This window comes from Cydia pomonella, unplaced genomic scaffold, assembly GCF_033807575.1.
Source record: "Cydia pomonella isolate Wapato2018A unplaced genomic scaffold, ilCydPomo1 PGA_scaffold_83, whole genome shotgun sequence".
In the NCBI taxonomy this organism is placed as follows: domain Eukaryota; kingdom Metazoa; phylum Arthropoda; class Insecta; order Lepidoptera; family Tortricidae; genus Cydia; species Cydia pomonella.
This window is the reverse complement of record NW_026907916.1, coordinates 43,062-62,321: the sequence shown is the minus strand read 5'-3', so window position 1 is coordinate 62,321 and position 19,260 is coordinate 43,062. Positions and strand designations below refer to the sequence as shown.

The 19,260-nt window shown below is 39.6% G+C and overlaps 2 protein-coding genes across 3 annotated transcripts; one reads left to right on the top strand and one right to left on the bottom strand.

The window, feature by feature from the left end:
* Positions 1-1,951: 1,951 nt before the first annotated feature.
* On the bottom strand, positions 1,952-14,297 carry LOC133534310 (protein Jumonji-like). 2 transcript variants are annotated; one of them, XR_009802006.1, is made up of 4 exons: positions 13,394-14,297; positions 12,519-12,680; positions 9,537-11,960; positions 1,952-2,133 (listed from the first exon to the last, which is right to left on the bottom strand). XR_009802006.1 is itself a non-coding variant. In XM_061873416.1 (3 exons), the coding sequence occupies exons 1-3, from the start codon at positions 13,577-13,579 to the stop codon at positions 11,832-11,834; spliced, it is 477 nt and encodes a 158-aa protein (XP_061729400.1). In that variant the 5' UTR covers positions 13,580-14,297; the 3' UTR covers positions 8,675-11,831. The 2 variants fall into 2 exon arrangements, 1 of the variants encoding a protein (XP_061729400.1); XM_061873416.1 differs by lacking the exon at positions 1,952-2,133 and having other exon boundaries at positions 8,675-11,960.
* Positions 3,312-5,034, top strand: LOC133534309 (anti-sigma-I factor RsgI8-like). The gene is made up of 2 exons (XM_061873415.1): positions 3,312-4,466; positions 4,909-5,034. The coding sequence occupies exons 1-2, from the start codon at positions 3,312-3,314 to the stop codon at positions 4,984-4,986; spliced, it is 1,233 nt and encodes a 410-aa protein (XP_061729399.1). The 3' UTR covers positions 4,987-5,034.
* Positions 14,298-19,260: the final 4,963 nt, after the last annotated feature.

Genomic DNA, 19,260 nt, shown 5'->3' with positions numbered 1-19,260 from the left:
TTATATATATAAGGTAGAAGTACTAGTGCTCGACGCTGCACTAGTACTCGACTTGGGCACTTTATGTCAAAGTGACAAGGATTAAGATCGAATACAGAAAAATCTTCGTTGTTCAAATTTAACCTATATTTCCATGAATAAAGTGCCCATGTCGGTGACTAGTGCAGTGTCGAGCACTAGTACTTCTACCTTATGTCTTTTTTAATAAATTCTGATTAATAAATCGTTTAACGCTTTATTTTTCGGATTGTAGGTACCTACTGCAAAGTAGAATTTTCGTAAAAAAAAAAATTAAATGAAAAATGCAAATATGCATATTCCGTGTTTGGTATTAAACTTTGTGATGGTAGTGTATGTTACTCTATGGTTTACGGTATGTGCTAGTGCTGCCCCTGGCGGCAAATTGCACTATTACTATCCCTTTTAAAGCTTTGGACGTAAAGCCCCCGGTTCATTTTATGAACTCCTTTTATTCATGAACCCCCTTATTCATCAACGTGTACTAAAGTTACGATGCCGCTGATCATCGTTTGTCCCTTTCCATCATACCAATACGTCGGAAAGGGACGAACGATAATCAGCGGCATCGTAACTTTAGTACACGTTTATGAATAAGGGGGTTAGTGTTAAACCCCGCCATATACGAAGCTGGCCCACAAGTACGATGCCATACAATTTGTATCATTATTTTTGTTTTTTTTTTCTTACACGTCTAGGGTCATCAGTTTATTACATCGCATGAATTTTTGCCTCCTTGTTACACCTGGTCACATTAGGCAACCCTCCCCCCTGGTGTGTCGTCACATATTTGTCAATCTCTTTAACGAAATAACTGAAATAAGCAATTAGAATGAAGTATTATTTTAATAAAAAAATATTTTTATTAATATCAATTTAGAAATTTTATGACACGAAACCGATGAGGAATAAAATGTCACGCAATAAAACTATATATCGTTGCAAAAACTAGTTATTTAGCTGTACAATTTTTGTTTATATGTGAAGTTAAGTGACGTCACAAAGCTGTTCACTCCCCCCATGTCACATGTCACATTTTTTGTACCCCTCCCTCCCCCTCGTGTGATGTTATTAATGGAGGACCCCTATTTTAAAAAATAACATTATAAATGAAAACTAAATTAAATTAATTTAAACAAAAAGTATTATTTTCTAAATATTCTTCAAACGCACGTTTGTTAAAATCAAAAATCATCAAAAATAAGGTATGTCCCCCCCCCATGTCACATTTTTGTACCCCTCCCTCCCCCTCGTCTGATGTTATTAATGGAGGACCCCTATTTTAAAAAATAACATTATAAATGAAAACTAAATTAATTTAATTTAAACAAAAAGTATTATTTTCTAAATATTCTTCAAACGCACGTTTGTTAAAATCATCAAAAATAAGGTATGTCCCCCCCCCCCCTGTCACATTTTTGTACCCCTCCCTCCCCCTCGTGTGATGTTATTAATAGAGGACCCCTCTTTTACAAATTACCATTATAAATGAAAACTAAATTAATTTCATTTAAACAAAAAGTATTATTTTCTAAATATTCAAAACGCACGTTTGTTAAAATCATCAAAAATAAGGTACCTGCTCCAAATAAGGCCCGTTTTTATTTTGCTTATATTTTACGTGAACTTGTAGTTTTGTCTATGACACTAGCGAATACGGACGCAAAATTCACACTTATGGTCTGTCAAGCAATTTCAGTCAGTAGAAAAAAAGTGGCATATTTAAAAAATGTATGCGCGAAATGTTATCGTCCCATAGACAATTTGAAATCCGCGCTTTTTTCTATTAACGAACTTGTTTGACTGATTTCACAATAGCAAACCATTTTGGAAGTAGGCCAGTTTAAGTACCCTTTGGCGTAGGTACCTTATGCGGTGCGCAGTTTAAAAAAATGGCAACGTTATCTCCCGGCTTGTAAGGTGGGAGGCTGACGATACAAACTACATCCCGAATCCCGCGGGATCGGAATCCCACAACAAGTGGGACTAAATGCGCGGGATCCCGGAATCGTAAGCCCTATTCGGCCTGGAAACATCAGTGAAGGGGCTCCGGCCGTTTCTGTCGACGGCTGCAGTGTGCTCCTGAGGCATTTTGAGTGGATGCACTGGTTTCGTCTAAAAGAAAATATCGCAATTTTTTTAAATAGACATAATTTTAACAAGCTTTTATTTACTTTCACCTGACCGTTGTCTGTAAACAAATCTTGCAAGTTAAATTTGACCAACTTCCCGGTTTCCGATTGAGCTGAAATTTTGCATACATATGTAACTCGGGTGACAATGCAATATTATGGTACCATCGAGCTGATCTGATGATGGAGACAAGAGGTGGACATAGGAACTCTGTGATAAAACAACGCAACCTAATTTGGGGTTTTTAGAAAAGGCTCGATATTATCGAATTAGTTCGTACAAAATTTCACTTACCCCCCTCGTTGCACAATGTACTATTGGGAGAATCAACTTTTTAGCGTCACTCGTTGCCATGGTTACGATTAGTTGTCCAGGGGACAAAAGTTCATTGAAATACTGATTCTATGGTACTTAAATGTATTAAACTTGCGTTTTTGTGGTCGTTATAACCAATGTCCATAATGGGCCCCCTACTAAGCATGTTAATAGAACGGCATACAACGTCTCTTCAAACAAACTGTGCCACTGTTGTCCCTTGGACAACGGGACAGAATAACAAAACAAAAAAAGTTGATTCAGCCTATTACTAATGACTTTCCGAGTTTCCGAACGGGCGCCGAGCTGTCAACATCATGTTGAATCAGCTGTTTGCTAAAATTCTTAAAATAATATAAATCTTTGTAATAATGTGATGTTGTGTATATTAAAAAAGTGTAATAATTGTAGAAATAACGTTAAACAGTGATTATACACAATATTACATTGCTTTTTGTACCTACTCATCGGCCTTTGTTGAAGCTGAAGTGTCAAGTAACGGACGTTGGAATTTGGATTTAAACCGGGCGAGTATTTTGTATTTTTATTTTGTGAGTTTGTAAGACAATAGTTCTCATTGTATTGCATACGTGAGACGACTTACATTTTACAAAGCTCATAGCGCTATGAGCAACGTCCCATCACAATACATTGGCTACGTGCAATTTCTCTTTGTTTGACGGATATAAGTGGAAACAAAGTTTGAGATATACACAATTGCCACATACATTACCTTATACTAATACACTACACACATAATCTCACACATTCATTTCATTCTAAATATATTTGACAAACATTTTTATATTCAGTGTACCTACTCAGTTGTATTTATATATTTCAGAATGGCTTCAAATGTTCTTACACGTCAAGGCACAACTCGCCACCTGGAAATGCAACTGAAAGCGACATTGAAAGAGCTTGAGATCTCGAGAAAGGACTGTAACAACCTAATATGTGAACGAGATGAAAGTGAAGTGGAAGTGGCAAAAATAGTTCAAAGAAACTCTGAGTTAAAGAACCAGCTGAATGTACTACACTCTGATTACATGGACAGTGTGAAACAGTGTCAACACCTACAGTGTATTGTGGACACATTTGATAACTGTGTTTTAACCTATGAATCCAATTTAAGGCGTATCAGTGACCTAGAAAGTGAACTGAATGAAGCAAATTTATTAATAAGTGATCTGCGGAGTCAATGTGAGATGAATGAAACTGTACATACACAGAGCCTTTTTGCAGAAATGTCAGTTATGGATGTGACTAAAGTTGATTCTTCCCCTTCTTATTATTTTGCAAGTAACAAGAAATTGAGGAAATATATTAAATTAAATAAATTTATAAGGCGCACTCAGAAACTTATTAAATCAAATAAAAGTGTGCAACTCAATGTGAAACTTATAAGGAAACAAAGTGACCTTGTGGAAAAATTAGATCGGTGTCATGGAAAATTACAGGACAATATTGATTTATATGAGACTGAAAAATTTAGACTTCAGTCCGAAATAAGTAGATTGAAATGGTCACTCAAAACCTTAAGTGATAATTACAATCATATTGTAAAAGAAAACCAACAGCATGTCAACTCTGCCTCAGACCTGGTCGACCTCTGTCATGAAAATGAGGAACTGATACAAGATCTGATGAGCAAGTGTTCCTGTCAACCATCTCCCGAGGTGCAGTGCCGGAGCCCGGGGAGCGCGTTGAGTGAGTCGAGCGCCGCGCCTCTGCTGGCGACCCCCGCTCCGCGTCCCCTGACCCCGGCCGCGCCCCAGCCTGCACGACCTGACCTCAGGAGTCCCCAGAGCCAGGAGACGTCACAGTCAACCGACGCCCCGCGCCGCCCGGGCCCCGCAGCGCCCGCCCCGGCGCCCGCCGCGCCCCTGCCCGCGCGCCTTGACCTGAGCCAGGACACTCCTCCCCCGTCGACAGTCGTCTACTCTGATGGTATTGGTGCCGGCCTCGGATCCATGTTGAGTGAATGTCTCCGGCAGAAGGTGACAAATATATGTATGCGTGGTGCCTCCATCAAATGTTTTGTGGACCGCTTAGCGAAGGACAAATTTGATAGGGGCACCACTCTAATTGTACATTTGGGCGATAGTGTTGGCGTAAGGAAATCCCACCTAGGACCCCTTATGCAAACACTGTCAGATATTGAGCAGCGTGGAATTTATAAAATTATTTTGTGTGCCTTTCCGTATTCCAATTCAGTATCTCGTGAACATAATATTAGAGTGTCCGAATTAAATTCCATGCTGTACACTGTGACATGTTACAACAGTAACTACCATTTTATGGATATCAACCGAATGTACAAAAGAAACTTTTATAATGTCACATTGTATGATCAATATTTGTATGTACCGAGAAACTGTAAAGTTACAACAGCCAAATTGCTTGCTTACAACATTGAACCTGGGCTTTTTGACTCTGCAGCCAGTGGCAACAGCGCCAGCAGCGCCACGAGCGCAGGCGCGAGCGCAGCCTCTCCCGGGGGGCGCCCACAGCATTTAAACTGACTGCTGGGACAGCGGAGAAGCCCCGCGAGATCATGTTAGTCCACCAAAACCTACAGGGCTTCTCCAGCAAGGAATTAGAGGTGGGTCTGTTCTTAGAATCTCTAGATGTAGATATTATGTGTATTACGGAACACTGGCTCAAGGAATATGAATTGTTATTACTCAATATTTATAATTATGATATAGTTAGCTCGTTCAGTAGAAAGTCGGCCATCCACGGGGGCTCATTGATTATAGTGAAAAGAAAATTTAAATGCAAGGAAAGAAACGACATAGTCAAACTTTCTATCGAGCGAACTATAGAAATATCATGTGTGGAAATGGAGAGTCACATTATAATATGTGTCTATAGACCACCTTCGTCGGATTTTAGCCAGTTTGAGTCCGTGATGGAAGATGCGTTGAAACGAGTCTTTGTTAGCAGTAAGAAGATAATAGTTTGTGGGGACTTTAATGTTAATATATTAGATCCCACACATGCACACACTGTAAGACTTCTAAACCTTTATCAGTCTTTTGACTTGTTTCCGCTATTCAACGAGCCCACAAGGATTACAGCTAGCACGGCGACATGTTTGGACAATGTATTCTATAATTGTGAAGTTATAAAAAAAGAGATCTTTAGCTGTTTCAACTCTGATCACTGTGGTCAAAAAGCCTATTTCCAAGTCAATGTTATAAGACAACAGCAATCATTTACATATAGACCCATCACTGCCAGTCGAATGGAAAGGTTTAGAGAAGGTGTTATATCCAAGGTACCAGCACTGGTTACAGGTGAGCAAGATCCTGATACACTATACAAGGAACTGTCGAATGTGATACATGACGTCCACAAGAATATTTTTAAAACAAAGACTCTAAAGCAAGGATCACTGAAAACAAGGTTTAGTGAATGGGCCACAGTGGGCATCCATAAGAGTAGGAATAGATTGTATGACCTGTATGAAATGAGGAGCATTAACCATGACGAGAATTTTGCAGAATATGTAAGAAAATATTCAAAAGTGTTTAAGAAAGTCTGCGCCGCGGCTAAGTCTGCCTTTATAGGTCAGAAAGTCAGGTCAGCTGACAATAAAGTAAAAGCTACTTGGACTGTAATAAACACTGAAACTGGAAAAAACGAAACCCCGTGATGGCCACTACAGACTGAAAGTTCAAGACCGAATATTGTCTGCAGACCTGGATGTTGCTGGCGCCTTTCAACACTTTTTCACCAACATAGCCACAGATGCTACACGGAACTTGAACTCCTCTGTAGCAAAGGCTGGTGTTTACTTGGATACAAACAATGTCAAGAAATGCAGCATGGAATTATACTTCCAATATACTGACCCCCATGAAATCATTAAAACGTTCAAGTCCTTGAAATTAAAGAATACTGAGGACCTTTGGGGGATCTCTGTGAAAGTCATGCAATCTGTAATCGACGTAGTGGCACCGTATTTGGCCGATATATTTAATGCTTGTGTTAGAGAAAGTGTATTTCCCGATCTGATGAAGTACAGTAAGGTCATTCCTCTATTTAAAGCGGGCAGCAAAGATGACCTTGGAAATTTTAGACCTATTTCAATACTTCCTGTTCTCAGTAAAGTGTTTGAAAAAATTGTATTAAACCAATTGCTTCGACATTTCAACTCGAATGAACTACTTCAAGATCAGCAATTTGGTTTTACAAGAGGTCGTTCGACGACTGATGCCGCCTCTGTACTAATCAAGCACATATACGACGCCTGGGAACACTCGCTAGATGCTATAGGTGTCTTCTGCGATCTGTCCAAAGCATTTGATTGCGTGGAGCATGACACACTTCTACACAAGCTGAAGCACTACGGTCTGTCAACGGAAGCTCTAAGCCTTGTTAAGTCTTACTTAAACCAAAGAACCCAGAAAGTGGTTGTAAATGGAACGGAGTCTACTGGAATGACTGTAAAGCTCGGAGTTCCACAGGGTTCAATTTTGGGTCCTTTTCTCTTCCTTGTATATATAAATGATCTGCCGAACCTTGTAAAACATAAATGTGAGATAGTCTTATTTGCTGATGACACCTCACTAATTTTCAAAGTTGACAGGAAACTGAGCGATTATAGCCAAGTCAATGAAACTTTGGAAAAGGTACTAGAATGGTTCACAGCAAATAACTTACTTCTTAATGCGAAAAAGACGAAATGTGTCAAATTTTCGCTGCCGAATGTAAGAAAATCTGAAACTATCATCACATTAAATGGCGAAACGCTGGACCTTGTCGAGAATACGGTTTTTCTGGGCCTTACTTTAGATAGTAAACTGCAATGGGCCCCTCACATATCTGCCCTGGCGAAAAGGTTGAGCTCTGCCGCGTATGCAGTAAGAAGAATCAGGCAGTTTACTGACGTGGAGACAGCTCGCCTAGTTTACTTCAGTTACTTTCACAGTATTATGTCTTATGGCATACTGGTGTGGGGCAAAGCAGCTGACATAGAAACCATCTTCGTTCTTCAGAAGAGGGCAATCAGATCCATTTATAACATGGCTTCTCGTGACTCACTGAGAGAACGATTCAAGGAAATAGATATTCTCACAGTAGCTTCACAATACATACTAGATGTGATAATGTATACGCATAAGAATATAAAGTCCTTTAAGAAACTGTCTAATATCCATAGTTATAATACGCGAAATAAACATAAGTTAGTAGTCTCCAAGTTTCGTCTACAGAAAGTTAAAAAATCGTTCATGGGAAACTGTGTAACATTTTATAACAAAGTACCCTTAGAGGCATGGAACCTGCCCTATACTTCATTCAAGCAATACGTCAAAAATGCACTTCTCAAAAAGGGATACTATAAAATAGATGACTACTTGGGAGACACGGAATCATGGCCAAGTATCCAGTCTCAAAAGCTGTAATAGTTTTGCGTGCAGTGTCCCGGAGAGGCATATGGCGCTGTTGTTTCTAGCTGTTCAACCTTATGTATTAATGTTTGTTATGTTTTAGTTATTTTGATGATGACATTGACATATTAAATACATAGTAGTTATGTATTCTGTAGAACTAGTTTTAAGATTGTTAGCTTAACAGTCTCTTGACGTGAAATATGTATTTCATACAATTTTTTATTTTTTTTATTCTTTGACATTTGGAGAACCTTTACACCTCCAAATCTTATTATTGTGTATTATTATTTTTCTCAGAACCGTGGGGACCTTATACATCTCCAAACTTAATGTATTAACCGTGGAGACTATACGTCTCTGTCATATTGTATAATATACTTGACTTGGTACATACTAGTTATGTACAGAATGTAGCATTAGTTTATGAGACTGCTAGTTTAACAGTCCAGACGCGGTTTATTTATTTAGTATAAATTTTATTTTGACACTTGGAGAGACTTTACACCTCCAAATTTTATTAATATTAGTACTCTGACATTGGGGACCTTTTACATCTCCAGATTTAATGTGTTTTTAACCATAGAGACTATACATCTCTATTGTATTGTAGTAATTATTTATTTTAAGATTATTATAATGTAATGTTTACCCAGGTATTGGCTGTTGTATTTATAAAATGTTGTTATGTATTTTTCATGTCACTATATGATGTTACTGTAAATGTTATATTGACTTGTAAAAGAGCCCTTGAGGCCTACTTGCAGAATAAAATTTTGAATTTTGAATTTGAATTTTGAATTTCACTTTAGACTGAGAATTGAAGAGGGTTACATAACATGTATAAAAAACACACCTAGCTATCTCGGATTTGTCTCAAAATTGAAATCTTTCTTAATCCAGAAGGTCTACTTTTCCGTAACTGGACTTCTGACTGAATAGCTTTAAAAAACCAATAAATTTTTGACATGAATTAATATTGATATTTTATTTCTTATTTCTACAGATTTTTATTATTTACTCCTTACCTGTGTTATTATTAGGCACAATTTATTGTTTTATGTTAATAAAATAATAATAATTCAGCCTATATACGTCCCACTGCTGGGCACAGGCCTCCTCTCATACGCGAGAGGGCTCGGGCTATAGTCCCCACGCTAGCCCAATGCGGATTGGGGACTTCACATACACCTTTGAATTTCTTCGCAGATGTATGCAGGTTTCCTCAAGATGATTTCCTTCACCGAAAAGCAAATTAACTAAGTCCCACAGTAAGCTCAATAAGGCTTGTGTTGAAGGTACTTAGACAACGATATATATAATATATAAATATTTATAAATACTATTTAAAAATGATATTTCGTACATAAGGAAGCGGTGGTGGCCGAGTGGATATGACGTCCGACTTTCAATCCGGAGGTCGCGGGTTCAAATCCTGGCTCGTACCAATGAGTTTTTCGGAATTTGTGTAGTAATGTCCTATAATATTAAAAAAAAAAATGACAATGTATGCTTTTTTTTTATACTACGTCGGTGGCAAACAAGCATACGGCCTGCCTGATGGTAAGCAGTCTCCGTGGCCTATGTACACCTGCAACTCCAGAGGAGTTACATGCGCGTTGCCGACCCTAACCCCACCCCCCTCGTAAAATAAATGTGAATATGACTGACCTCTACTCGGGGTCCGCGTGGGCGCTCTGGTCGCCGGCGGTGCGCGCGTCGAGCCGCTCCAGCATCTCCTCGAGCGCGGGCGTGGTGAACGACGAGAGGAACTCGAGCGTGTGCAGATCCACGTTCTTGTGCTTCCTGGTCTCCAGCAGGCGGAGCGCGTGCTCGGGGCACACGGCGGACTTGCGGCCCGTGAGCCCGGTCACCTATACAATAATAGTTATTTTCATCACACTTGCTCGAAAAAGATCTTATTTCATATATAGTCCTCCTCATCGATTTCGATGACGGCGACCTCAGCAATTACGGATTACGCCGATTATGGGCCCTAATGTGGCTGGCCAGGCCGAACTTGGTCTTAAAGACTCTTTTACAGGTGTTACAATAGAGTTGGCCAGACGCGTTGTATGTATACGTGTAAGAGGGCTTCGGTCTCTCTTTACGTTGTTGGCGTTTGGTATCTAAGGCATTGAGGCGGTTTTCCTCAAACGATTTGATGTGGTTAAAAATGGTGGACCGCCAAGATGCTCTGTCTGCAGCAAGCTCCTCCCAGCGCTCAGGGTTGATGTTGCAAGCATTCAGGTGTCGTTTGAGCACGTCCTTGTAACGCAGATGCTGACCGCCGTGCTTGCGTTTGCCTTCCACCAATTCAGAGTAGAATACGGTTTTGGGCAACCGGCGGTCATCCATACGGAGGACATGTCCACACCACCCTAGCTGTCGCTGCATTAGTAGAGCCTCCATACCATAGAGGCCAGAACGACGCAGGATTTCAGAATGATGGATTGTGAAGAAAAAGCTATAACTCCCTAGCGTAATATGGTAATTTTCGCACTAGTGCTATAAAGTAGCTCCGGGGGTAAGAATATTGCAAACTCGAGTCTTAGATTATCACCCTCGTGTCCAAAATTTCACTTTCCCCCCTCGTTGCACAATGTACTATTACAGTACACATGCTGCTACTTTTCCGCACTAGTGCGTAAATTAACACATTATGTAACTATGTCGAAAAGTTAAAGGGTTGTAATCGTAGTTATGGTAACTGCTACATAATAAAAGGCATTAAAATACGCGAGTGTGGGTTTAAGAAACGAACGAAGTGAGTTTCTTAAAAAGATCACACGAGTGTTTTAATGCCTAATTATGTACAGTTACGTACACTATTTTATCTACACGCATATTATAAACTTTCTATGAAATATTTACTAACCCAAATAACAGCCAAATATCTGAACACACGTCTATTATCAAGGCGTTAAAAGTGCGTGTTCAGATATTTTTGAGCACCTCGACCGCTCCGATATATCTGATGGCGACTGTACATTACGATACAAGGGCGAAAAATAGGAAATTCTCACATGTATCGTACAACGTTTTACAGTAAATATGGCCCTTTAAACTTTCGACATAGTTACGTAATGTGTTAACAAGACGAGTGTTGTCCTGTACGCGCGGAACTTGAGAAAATGATTATAAGTGCATGGCTATAAGGCCGCGGAATACGTGACCGGCGGTGGCGGGGTGTGATACTGAGAGCTACGTTTAGTGATGTCTAACCTTGGACAGGAACAGGGTGGAGCGGCAGTACTCGCACTCGTCTTGGTAGCGAGTGTTCCACGCGCGGACTACGTGACCGGCGGTGGCGGGGTGTGATACTGAGAGCTACGTTTAGTGATGTCTAACCTTGGACAGGAACTGCGTGTAGCGGTAGAACTCGCACTCGACTTGGTCGCGAGTGTTCCACGCGCGGACTACGTGACCGGCGGTGGCGGGGTGTGATACTGAGAGCTACGTTTAGTGATGTCTAACCTTGGACAGGAACAGGGTGGAGCGGCAGAACTCGCACTCGACTTGGTCGCGAGTGTTCCACGCGCGGACTACGTGACCGGCGGCGGCGGGGGTTGATACTGCGAGCTACGTTTAGTGATGTCTAACCTTGGACAGGAACTGCGTGTAGCGGTAGAACTCGCACTCGACTTGGTCGCGAGTGTTCCACGCGCGGACTACGTGACCAGCGGCGGCGGGGGTTGATACTGCGAACTACGTTTAGTGATTTCTAACCTTGGACAGGAACAGCGTGTAGCGGTAGAACTCGCACTCGTCTTGGTCGCGAGTGTTCCACGCGCGGACTACGTGACCGGCGGTGGCGGGGTGTGATACTGCGAGCTACGTTTAGTGATGTCTAACCTTGGACAGGAACAGGGTGGAGCGGCAGTACTCGCACTCGTCTTGGTCGCGAGTGTTCCACGCGCGGACTACGTGACCGGCGGCGGCGGGGGTTGATACTGCGAGCTACGTTTAGTGATGTCTAACCTTGGACAGGAACAGGGTGGAGCGGCAGTACTCGCACTCGTCTTGGTCGCGAGTGTTCCACGCGCGGAAGTACGACGTGTTGAGCGGCGCCGACGATGGGGGACGTTCTTGCACCTGCAAATAAAATGTCGGAATAAAGAATCAATAATTAATTCAATCATCTCTTAATCCTCCTTTTTTGAAGTCGGTTAAAAATAAAGTTTCCTTTTAGCAAAATGTCCTATGTCTTATATCTAAGGTTTCCCTCGATGTCCCATAATGTGGGGACGGCCTGTGTACAATGCAAGCATCGCACATTTCTCGTGTCAGCGTTTAAATTAAATATAATGACTTTATAATAATTGCTGTATTTGCGATTACGCCATACATCGATTTATGAATTAGTTTACGTTTATACGTGCTCCTAGCTAGTACTCATATACCTTGGTTATCAATAAATGCATATACCAAAATCAGTGTTTCCATCAAGACCACAATCAACCATCAAGAATCATATCAGCTCAGATGTACGACCCGTACATCTTTTGGTCCTTCGAACCCATCAGTGACTGTGACAGTGATTTCATCCCATCGGCCTCCCACAAGCGGGTCCCGCCGTGCGGATTGAATCTATATACACTTAGTTTTCTCAGACAGGGCAGGGACGTATTCTGTGCAACACGGGCGCGTTACCTTGAGCCCCTTGTGGTCGAGGGCGCGGCGGTGCTCCAGCTCGGCGCTGAGCAGCGTGGCCAGCACGGAGCACACCTGGTGAGGGGCCGAGGAGTCGGCGCTGCCGTTCAGGAGGAGCTGCTCCAGGGAGAACATGGTCGGCTCGCAGCTGTTGCGCAGCTCCTGTTGCCATAACACGTTATTTTCGTCACACTTGCTCGAAAAAGATCTTATTTCATGCAGGTGTGCTGAAGGACAAAGGCCTATTTTGTTCCCGCGGGAGTTATGGATTGTCAAGAAAAAGCTATAGCTCCCTAGGGAGTTAAAGCTTCTTTTTTAATTATGTCACTTATTCATACAAACCGAGTAGCATAAATGAGTTTTACTCTTAAAATACTAACGTTTATAATTTAACTTTTTTTGTTTATGTTTAAAATTATTTAATTTGATTAATTTAACAGCCGTTTAAAATATGTTTATATAATTTTCAATCGTGGCTGAATGCCGACTATGTCTGTGCCTTCGATGCCTCACCTGCCAAGAAATTACAAAATGGCGGACGAATGTTTGATATATCACCGTATTTAAGAATTATTTGGCTTATAATTTAGTTTTTTCTTCGCAAGTGTGATGAGAAACATTGTGTGTAACTCCGGGGGTAAGAATATTGCAAACTCGGGTGGCTCCAGCCTCCGGCTGTCGGGAATTACCACCCTCGTATCCAAAATTTCACTTACCCCCCTCGTTGCACAATGTATTATTATTTCATGCAGGTGTACCGAAAGACAAAGGGCTATATTGTTCCCATGGGAGTTATGGATTGTGAAAAAGAAAAAGATAACTCCCTATTTTTTTTATTATGTCATTCCCTTTAAATAGCAACAAAAAAAACTCACTTGAAACAGTTTAAACACATCCGTCAGCCAAGCGTTTGATGCAAAGTATACACTCTCCGATATCCCGAACCCAGTAGTTATTGAGCAGGAATGGGCTTCGGGGAACACCAGGACATATTCCCCGGGCCGCTGCAGCAGCCTTGACAGCTTCACTCCATGCTCGCTGAGGATGTTGGGTGGCACCATGGTGATCTCGGAGGCCAGCCAGATGGACTTGTTCTGACAGTAGGCGGGGCACAGTGTTTCTACTGCGCGACGGAAATTTGCGCTTTCGTCGCGAGGGATGCCGTACCTGGAATAAAGCCATGTGGAGACTGGTCTGCTTCAACTTCAACATTTATTCAGCAAATAGGCCACAAGGGCACTTTTACACGTCAACATGGAATTTACATACAAACAAAAACAAGCACATCAACAATTAAGTATAAAATACAATTACAAAAAAATTACTAAAATAATAATAATAAAAAAAAGGGATACAAAAAAAAAACTGAAATTATCCAGAGGTGTAAATATCTCTAAATGTCAGAACTAAATGACTTTTATCAAATTAGTCTTAGAGAGACACCTCATTCGGTTCTCGTATGTTTCTTTTATCCTGATGAATGTTTTAATTATACTGAATTTTTGACTCTTAGAGACTCTTTACATCTCTAAGGATAATTTGATAAAAATCATTTAGTTCTGACATTTAGAGATATTTACACCTCTAAGTAATTTTAGATTTCTTTTTGTATCTGTTTGTTTTTTTTTTGTAATTCAACATTTAGAGACTTCATACATCTCTAAGTAATAATAATAGTTTACTTACTTTTTTCTTTAAACAATAATACTTTATTTTGCATTAATATTTTCAATTAATTGTATTTTATAATTGTTGATGTGCTTGTTTTTGTTTGTATGTAAATTCCATGTTGACGTGTAAAAGTGCCCTTGTGGCCTATTTACTGTATAAATGTAAAATTGAAAAATTGTAATCGAAAAGTTATTCATTACTGAATTATGGTCCTTTTTGAGTGCCACGTCGATCTGCAGTGATCTATTTTACCAAAGAGAAATTGAAATAGAGGTGGATTGTCAAAGAAAACTTCGTGGCCACAGTAAATTTACTGAGATCATTCGACACATTATTAAAACCTTTAGAACGCCATTTGACTTAGATCCTTATTTTTTTTAATCATGTGTTAAATTTGTTAAATATCAAAAAGTGGCGCCATCTTACTGGGCACAACCACGTATTTAAGTAAACAAAATCTACCCTCAAATGTCTCCTTAAGTTGAGGGTATATGAAAACATTACATGATCAAATAATGTAGGTTAAAGTCAGATTGTTCAGTGACAGATCCAGGCGGTTTTGTATTTGGTTGGTTAACCAATAAATTTTATAACTACCCGAAAATTTAGACATTGTAGTAGTAGTAGTAAACACTTTATTGCACAAAACAAGTACATAACACAGAAAAAATACGGTAAATGTGTACAAAGGCGAACTTATCCTTTTAAGGGATCTCTTCCAGCTAACCTTTAAGTGAGAGAGATACATAAGAAATGGTAGTCAAACTAAAACAATATGTACATGACGGCAAGGCTAAAGAAGTAACTAATCCTACAAACGTAACTAAATACTACACGATGCATTAAGTGCAAAGGCATATATATATATATATATATATATATATATATATAAAACTACATATTTATAAACATATTAATACATACCTAACATACACATTAATAAATAGTAAATATGAATAGTTATTATTATTATTATTATTATTATGACATATTGAGAAAAATTATAGAAAGTAAAATAGAAGGTAAAAGAGGTAAGGGAAGACCTACAGCGAATCGAATCATTTTAAGCACGGAGCAGGTCCTTGAAAAAGTGTAAATGTGGATGGCAGTTTATAGGCCACAGTTTTATTGTCCTCCGAAAGGGAGGTTATAGCGGTTCCTATTACAGTATAGAACTGCCTAACTTAGGAATAACTAAAAAGACGCGCTCTGCGACGTCGTAGTTTATGCTAATCAACTTGTGATTTTGCATTAAGTAACCTTAGGGTAATTACAATAATAATGATCGTAAGATATATATGACCTGATATTTTCCGTGCATTTCCAGACTTTCTGGTACTGTGCTGCTGTGATACAAATTATTTTATTTTGCATTTAAATCGAAATATCACAATAAAGGCTGGATTTGGAAGTACCCCCAATTTTAGAATGCTTGAGAGCTGGGGCTAAAACGCTTAAAATAAGCTAGAATAAGAAGCCATTAAAGAAATACCATGTTTGGTATTGCCATGGGTACCATTAAACAGTAAAGTTACTCTAGTATCATGCTGGCTACCAAATTAGGGTCCTATCCGCCTTAAAGTCGACGAAGCCCCGCTGTCGCGGGGCTTCTATTTCCGCTCTGAGGGACGAAAGGTAACTAACAAACCTACATCGAAAACCTCCTTTTCGATCTTTTTGTTTATATCCTTTGGAAAGTTTTTTCTTAATAATACCAACTTTGGATGCACAGTACCGTCAATATCTTTGTGAATTTTATTTTCAATTAAGGTATTTGTACGTAATAATAAATAGTGCAACTGCTAAAAGTGCCTTCTAGTTAAAGCAAGGGATTTAAAAGTGAAACTCTTGTATGTAAAACTGACATATCCCCATTCAGTTGTGTTATTGTGAATTTCGTTTAAGGAGTTTTATTATATTTATATACGTATAAAATTTTAGTTTTGACATGTATAACTGCATACAGGAGGGGCACTATTTACCCCTTTGCTATAACTATAACCCTTGTGAGAAAAGGAGGTTCGAAGTATCTTTTCATGACTTAAGAACGTAATTGAGACTGGGAGGTCGGGTGGTTACAGACCGCCGCTGCCTGCACAAGGCATAACACATATCCTGCTGCGTAAGCAGAGTTGAACAATATTGCATTATGTTAAATTAGCATACTGTAACCTTTCCCACCTGCGCAAGGTGTGGAGAAATTTACTACCATTGCGTAACTTATTGTACCTATACTACCTGTACCTATTATGGATATCCGCCATGGCCTACTACAATAACTATCCTGCTACTTAGCAGAAGGTTTATTAAAATATAAATATGTGCTGTTAAGCATACATACATAACGTACCTAATAATTCCCGCCTGCGTAAGGCGAGTGAATATTACTATTAAGCCAGCTGAAGACCTGCCGCCTGCGCAAGGTGTGCGATTTTCATTATCCTGCTACGCTAGCAGATGAAGCAAGATGGCTACTATAAGACCAGTATACTTAATACAATGAACATGGTTCCAAACGCCAAGACCTTTCCCGCCTGCGCAAGGCGTGTGAAAATGATTAGTCACTGGGGCTAAAAGTCAGACATGGTTTTGATTCTGTTATCAGATAAAAGTATATTAAGATCATACAACATGCCTGCGCAAGGCGTGCAACATCCATTTGCCTGCTGCGCAAGCGGGTATCAATTGGTTCAAGGTATCATTAATCAAATATTGGTACTACAAAGCATTTATGATATAAGTACCTACTTAACATGTATCTGTTTCTATAAGCCAAGATTTCAACTCCCATGTAAATCTCCGACTAATTCACAATAATAATTCATAATCATTTATTTGCACATAAAAATCCTACGCAAGGCATTCGAGAAATAATTTTTTACTATCGTTTTGCTGCGAAAACACACCCCACTAAACATGAGACTGGCCCAGGAAGACCATAAAACCCTAAAAAGATAAAATAAGCCTTGACACACTCACTGCCAGCGACCCGCTAGGCGTATTCCCTTTTAGTAGGCGCTTTGCGAGACATACTGTTTTCTCGCGTTATCAACTTCGCTCGTAACGCGTAGCTCACGCTGGCACTGAACTGGCTTTCCGGTGAGTAATATTAAAAATCACCATAAGTGGTTCATACTTCATACGTGGCCCATTCAGTCATGCTAATAATCTTGATAATCTAGAGTTCATGATACTGATCGTTGAATTAAAATTTTTAAATCTGTTTTGAATTGCCTTAATCAACCGGCCGCCCCGCCGCTACATAGTTCTAATGGTTTAAAGATATAAATATATTACCCTGGACTGGTTCAAGGTTCTTGGCTATTCATCATTTAACCCCATTTGGGTCAAACACAACAAAGGTTGGGAAAAATGTATCCCGCCCGTAGCAGCATAACAAGATTGCAGCAGCATAGCGTGGCTTGAACTCCGTTAACGTTGCGTTGTCTACAGGAAAGACGTGAAGGACTTAATAAAATGTCTATGACCCACAACTGGTATATAATCATAGCTCAATGCAACTAATCATCGCAGTCCAAATGAAAGAAAGCCATTTCGGTTATTAATCTAGATGAATACATCAGGCGTTAAAATATATGTCCTAGATGTCGGGACGACTTCTTGTTAATAGCCAAAAGTGCTTTTTTGGATAACGGATACAAACCCTTAAGGGTTGAGATACATACATTTACCTATTGGTTCGAATCTACTTTAAAAGACTGTGTGGTTATGATATTCAATATAAAACATTACAAATTTCCCGGGTGGAATTAAGCAGGCGTACATAGGCTACGGAGACTGCTTACCATCAGGCGGGCCGTATGCTTGTTTGCCACCGACGTAGTAAGAAAGGCAAGCAACCTCGAAGGTTATTTCTATACCAATGTTCATTAATTGGTGTCCTATGAAATTATTCCCATAAGTATTCAGTTTTTGGCAACAATAATGTACAAGACAAAGTTTCTGTATTGTATACTGTATGTTACAAAACATATATGTGAGAATCAGTGAGCTCACTGAGATAACATTAGAATTGCTTTATATCACCGTTGATACAATGTAAATGCTAGACAAGTCTGCGCCATTGGGCATGGGCATGCCACAGGTTAAGTTACCTACTTAAGTATATATAGTTCTCAGATCTCGTTTAAAGTAATGTAACATTAGTTTTTCTTCAAAAACATAAAAATAGGAAGGCTACTTAATGCCAAATGATTAAATACTGATTATTTTAACGAAGGTCTTTGACCTTACTATCTAACCCGTCAGTCAATAACATATCCTTGTAATATAAATAGTTATGTCCATACATCTCGCGCTTCCTTGAGCTTGCACCAGGTAGTACAAGTAGGTAATCCTGAAATAAGGTACGAGTATATTTGTGAACAAAGCTGGGACTACCAGTTAGAATGGCTATTACTTATATGTGTTAAATTATGCGAATTGTAATTTATTCAAACACTTTAGCGAACGTAAATCTATCATCTACGCACAGGCCTAACCTTGGCTTATCAGGAACGCAGACATTGTAATATGTGAAATACCAGACGATACAAAGAACCAAGCGGGAGAGCACTCTCCTGGCAGAGTTTTCAAGATTAAATTGTAGCTCACTAACTGAAATTGACGAGCTTTTAGTGCCAATAATACAGATCTTGTTTAAGATTTTAATCAGTCACTTTATGTTTTTAATATGTATGAAACTAAAGGCCAAGTAAGTATATTCAGGTGAAAGCCTTAAATATACCCAGTGCCGGATTAAGACATTGTGGTGCCCTAAGCATTTCTAGACCATGGTGCCCCCTCATCAAGATTACATTGAATTTTCTTGGTAAATTGAATGACGTTTATTGCCGCATTACTTCTGAGAATAGAATTTTCAATCCGTCACATCATTTTATCACGGAAATTGACAGAACTGCAGTATTAATGTTCCAACAGTAGGTAAGGTGAAGTGTAAGCAAATTCGAAGACCGTGCTTCGCATAAGTCCGGAGGCCAAGCCAACCATGGTCCAAGTGTAAGCGAAGACGTAAGACATAGGCAGTATTCCGCACAGGATTTTGCAACCT

Bases quoted from the DNA above. Each gene is read 5' to 3' on its own strand.
- LOC133534309 (XM_061873415.1), top strand. From the start codon at position 3,312: ATGGCTTCAAATGTTCTTACACGTCAAGGCACAACTCGCCACCTGGAA. The intron at 4,467-4,908 runs GTGACAAATATA...TTGACTCTGCAG, and splicing joins GTGAATGTCTCCGGCAGAAG to CCAGTGGCAACAGCGCCAGC.
- LOC133534310 (XM_061873416.1), bottom strand. From the start codon at position 13,579: ATGGTGCCACCCAACATCCTCAGCGAGCATGGAGTGAAGCTGTCAAGG. The intron at 12,681-13,393 runs GTGAGTTTTTTT...TTATGGCAACAG, and splicing joins ATGTGTTTAAACTGTTTCAA to GAGCTGCGCAACAGCTGCGA. The intron at 11,961-12,518 runs GTAACGCGCCCG...TTTTATTTGCAG, and splicing joins TCGACCACAAGGGGCTCAAG to GTGCAAGAACGTCCCCCATC.